General features: G+C 62.4%; 1 protein-coding gene across 1 annotated transcript; it reads left to right on the top strand.

Moving 5' to 3' along the window:
• The first annotated feature begins 1,581 nt into the window (after positions 1–1,581).
• Positions 1,582–5,162, top strand: Nkx1-1 (NK1 homeobox 1). The gene is made up of 2 exons (XM_085691474.2): positions 1,582–2,050; positions 4,068–5,162. The coding sequence occupies exons 1-2, from the start codon at positions 1,582–1,584 to the stop codon at positions 4,922–4,924; spliced, it is 1,326 nt and encodes a 441-aa protein (XP_085547600.2). The 3' UTR covers positions 4,925–5,162.

The raw sequence follows: 5,162 nt of genomic DNA on the forward strand, positions 1-5,162 counted from the left end.
AGGAGAGCCCTGCCCCCCCTCCTCCTGACTCCCGTCCCAGCCTCCCAGAGGCTCAGCATGTCCGAGCTTGGCCCAAATTACAGGCGATCGGTCCCCCATTATTTCTCCTAACTTTTAATTTCTGCTTCCGAAGGATCATTGCCCGCGGTAATTGCAAAGGACCGTCCTTGTGCAGAGCAGGCTCCCGGGACCATGGTGGGAGGAGGAGAGCAAATCCGCTGAAGCACAAGTCTTCGGCAGCGCACACACTCACACCCTAGGCAGGGGGCTCCACCGCTGGGACCCACCTGGGTTCATCAGAGGCGGGTCATTGGCCTGAGCGAAGGAAGGAGTGAAACTCATGACCTTCGAAAGCAAAGCGTCGGCTACCCGGCCCTCACTCTGTGAAGCCAGGCTCGACTTCCGAGGTCGCAGAGATCGTTCTAAGAATATCCAGCCTGTCCTGAGACTATCAAATACTGAGGCCTCGAACGGCCATTCCGATATCTTGAGGGGTGGGAAGGGGGTGGTTTCGGTATTATTTCTGGAAGAAACACATATTTTCCCATTACATGAAAGGTATCGATCTTTATGTAGGCCGTCTGCTATTTGTGCGATTTTTCGGTCGCCCTTTCCGGGGGCGGGGACCGGGAGGGCCGTCTAGCCCTCCTCATTTCGATTCCACTTCTAATGAGCTTCACTCGCGGCCGCCAGCCCCGCCCCTTGCGGGGATTTCGTGCAGTCCCTAATTTGATCGAGCCAAGGGGGCGGAAGTCAGGGCTGGCGGGGGGGCGGAGGGGCAGAGATCCTAACTGGAGAGCTCCAGACACGAAAGACAGCAACCGAGGGCAGCGAAACCCAGACTCTGGAAACGCCCCCCCAAGGGGCTGAGGACCCTGCAGAGACTCAGAACTTGCAGCAGTCCCTACTCTTCCCCCATCCCAGCTGCGGAGGGCACGGGAGTCCAGAACCACGCGTGCCACGGCAGCAAGAGAGACCTGCCCCAGAGCCGTACCCTGAGCTGGGAGGTCCAGGCTAACTCTGGGTCCGCGGGTTCACGCGTCCGGGGGGCCTCCGCAGCCCTCCTCCGTCGACTGGTCCCGCAATTATTTAAAAGCCGGGCTGTCTCCTCCCCCTTCGCCGAGGAGGCGGGCACGCATTTTCCAGCCCGGCGGAGGCGCAACGGCACGGTGCTGACCACGACACCCTCCAGCGGATTGTGCTGTGGCTCCCGGGAGGGCATCTGTCTGTCCGGCTCTGCGGCTCAGTCCGTGTGTCCCGCACCGGGTCCGCCTACTCCGCCTGGGACCGTTCCCCAGCCAATTAGGCGTGCGCGCTAACGAGGGTGGCGGAACCCCGCGGCCGCCTGCGGGCGCACGTGTGTGCAGCGTGTGGGCGCGTGGGCGCCTCCGGCGGGGCCGCCATAAATGCACTGGCCGGGCGCGGCGGGCGCTTGAAGCGGTGGCGGAGGCAACGCCGGGCAGCTTTAGCCAAGAGGAGCGCAGCGCCGAGAACAGCTGGGCTGAGGTGTTTTTGTGGGGCGCAGGGATGGGAGCCCAGTAGGCAGCGGGGCCCGAGCCGCCTGAGCGGCCCGAGGCCGGCATGAGTACCAGCGGCCCGGCGGCACCTGGGGACGTCCCCGCGCTGCCGCCGCCACCGCCCGGGCCCGGCTCGGGGCCCGCACCGCCCGCTTCTGCGGCTACTGCTCGGGACGCTATGGACGGACGAGCTGAGCTGCCCATCTTCCCCCGGGTTGGAGTCCCACCGCTTGCGGCCAGCGACACTGTGCCCGCTGTGCCAGAGGGGGCTGGAGCGGCTCGGCCCGCCGCGCCCCCGCGCCCCACTTCCTTCTCAGTGCTGGACATTCTAGATCCCAACAAGTTCAACAGCAGGAGACGCCGGTGCGTGCTACTGGGCCCTGTGGTGCCCGCTACGTGTGCCCCTTGCGCCCCAGCGGCCGCGTGCGTCCCGGTTCCCGCTGCCCCGGGACGCTCTCCGCGCGCAGAGCTGGAACGCCGAACCCTTTCCGCTGCCACAGGAGTTGCAGCGGCCGCGGGAGCCGAACCTGCAAGTGAGTATAAGGGATGGACGCCAGGGGCGAGGGCAGTGATTGCTCTGGAATGTTTATGCTCCCAGGACCCTGCGGCAAGCTGGGCCTGGCTTGACACCAGGCTCTGTGGAAAGTTCGCAGAGCGCGGGGTCTGCACCCGGCGCATCCATGGCCTCCTTCCGACCCGGACTCTAGGGCCCGGACTGCTTAACGTCTCTGAAAAGGTTGTGCTGGGACAGATCTGGGGTTTTAGCGTTGCGACAACGGTTCAGGATTCGCCTACTCAGTCTGTGGCTTTGGCGGGTAGTTGGTGCTGGAAGGGAAGGGACATGCGGAGCCTAGCTTGGTGACTTACCAACCCCCACCGTAGCCTCCCCAGCCCCCCTTTGGACAAATCAGACTAATTGTGACAAAACGCTGGTTATCTCTGGAAAAACAATTAAATCCCTTCGATTACAGTTAAAGGGAAATGTGCTTAGCGGCGGAAAGCGGCCGGTAATGGGGCGGCCCGCGCCCCCTTTGCGGTCGATATCCCATTACGGAGCATGCATATCTCTTTCAAGCACCTTGCAAACTCCCCCCGAACATCTAAATTATAGGGTCAAAATTCGGATAATTACTCGATTAAAACCTATTACACTTATTAGGGGCCGCTATTGATCGCGAATTGCATTCGACCAGCTCCTGATTGCTTTTTGCGCCCCTCCCCCGTCCTCCCTCTAACTTCCTGGCCCCTGCACCTCGCCCGGACCAGAAAGCTCAGGCTGGACAGGACTGGGGCCACCAGCTCTGCCAGCGTTTCTGCATTGACCTTCCGTTCCTGGAGGGAGAAAGAGCAGGTCCCTCAGGCTGCAGTGGACCCCTCCTGCTCTCTGCAAGGGGCTGATCTACCAGGAACGCGCCTTGCCTGCTGGAGCTTTGTAGGGTGCGAGACAGCGCTGCACAGTTAGGGAGGGCAACCAGGCTGGGGTATGAGTGGCTAAGAGTCGCCTGAGGGAAGAGTTGCCCTGCTTAAGGCCTGGGAGTTTAGGCCAGGACATCCGCAGTCTTCACGAGACTTGAGTCTTTTGAGCTGTGGGGTTATTTGCGAGGAGTGAATTATCGTTTATGCTCCAGTATGTCGGCGCCGACCCAACACGAAAGCAGAACCCGGGCACTGGGTTGGAAGGTCCTCTGGCATTTAAAGACCACCTGTGGGTGAGGGGTATGGACAGTCTTCAGATACCTGCATAGGAGACAGACAGCCTTTCAAATTTCAGAGACAAAATGCAGGCACCGCGGCAGCTTCTGTCTGGATGCTGCGGGACTGGTGCTCAGATCCCCTCTCAGGCTGGTGCGCAGTGGTTCGCAATGCCCTTTCCCAGCCTCCAAACTCGGCCAGCTCAGAGGGAGGCTGTCGTAGTGTAGTTGGGGAGCTGGGTAGTGGGCCCCAAGGGTAGCCGGGGAAGCCAGCACTTCCCGACACCTAGTTTTCAGGGCCTGAAGCCTGAGGTAGGGACAGCTCCAAGACGACTGATTTTGGTTCCTAGAAGAGGCCTCCTCCCAGCCGGCCGACCCCACCCTAGACCTCTGGCCCCTCCAGCTATTAAGTGTGCGGTAATTGGCTGGCCCCGCGTCGCCGTAATTGGAAGGTAATATACGCCGAAATAAATTAAATGGACTTTAACTAGTTTGTACATTACACAAAATGAGTTTAATTAAGTTTGTATCTGTCCCGTGAATCGATTGGAGCTCTCTCTCCTCCGTACACTCCGTACCCGCGCGCCGCAGCCCTAAAGGCCGAGGGAGGCGCGGACTGCGAACGGGGCAGCAAAAGCAGCTTGACACGGAAAGGGTCCTTCCGAAAGAAGGCAGAGAGGAGATGCAAGCAGCGAGGAGAACGGCTGCAGGGAGGGAGAAAAAACAAAATCTTTGAGGAGGGGGCAAACGAGGAAGGGGAAAAAACCAACGAGATAAAGAGAATCTCGATAGGAGGGAGCGGTCAGTGCGGCTGGGTGCCGGGCTGACCCTGTGTTCTCTTCCTTTCCGCCGCCCGCAGGTGCTGGGGACTCTTACAGGGCGGACGAGACCGAGGCCAACGACTATAGCAGCGGCAGTGGCCGCAGCCCGACCGCGGACAGCGAGGATGAAGCGCCCGAGGACGAAGATGAGGACGAGGCGCCCGAGGTGCAGGATGCTCACGGCACGGAGGAGGCGCGGGGAGGCAGTGGCGGCCTCGGGGTCCGCGGGTCGGGCTGCCCCGGAGCGGCCGAGGTCGAGGCTTCCCCCGTGGACGAGGCCGCAGCCACAGGGCCCCGTGGGAACTCGCCGGGAGCCCCGGGCCCGCCTGCAACAGCTCCGGGAGCAGGGGGCACGGGGAGCACCCCGCAGGGCGCGGCCGTGGCCACCAAGCCCAAGCGGAAGCGCACGGGCTCGGACTCCAAGTCCGGGAAGCCGCGGCGCGCGCGTACCGCCTTCACCTACGAGCAGCTCGTGGCGCTGGAGAACAAGTTTAAGGCCACTCGCTACCTGTCGGTGTGCGAGCGCCTCAACCTGGCGCTGTCGCTGAGCCTCACCGAGACGCAGGTGAAGATCTGGTTCCAGAACCGCCGAACCAAGTGGAAGAAGCAAAACCCAGGCGCCGACACGAGCGCGCCGACCGGCGGCGGCGGGGGCCCCGGCCCAGGAGCGGGGCCCGGCGCGGGGCTGCCCGGTGGCCTCAGCCCGCTCAGCCCCTCGCCGCCCATGGGCGCGCCGCTCGCCTTGCACGGCCCGGCCGGGTACCCAGCGCACAGTCCGGGAGGACTGGTGTGCGCCGCGCAACTGCCCTTCCTGTCCAGTCCCGCGGTGCTCTCGCCTTTCGTGCTGGGGTCGCAGACGTATGGCGCGCCCGCCTTCTACGCGCCGCACCTCTGAACCTTGGTGCCAGGGCCTGGGTGGGGACCACACCATGCGGCTTCGCGGCCGGAGGACCTAAGGCGAGCGCGTCAGTCTGTTTTCTAAGGTTTCAGTCGTTGGTTCTGTATATAGCTGGTTCCTACAGAAGAGAAATTTATAAACGAGTGTGCCCTGGGGTCAGACGGGAAACTCCCGAGGCCTGCTTCAAGCACTTTGCAGAACTCTTAATAAACCACAGGAAGCGTTTTAGAAGGCT

This window comes from Myodes glareolus, chromosome 8, assembly GCF_982192425.1.
Source record: "Myodes glareolus chromosome 8, mMyoGla1.1, whole genome shotgun sequence".
NCBI classification, from domain to species: Eukaryota; Metazoa; Chordata; class Mammalia; order Rodentia; family Cricetidae; genus Myodes; species Myodes glareolus.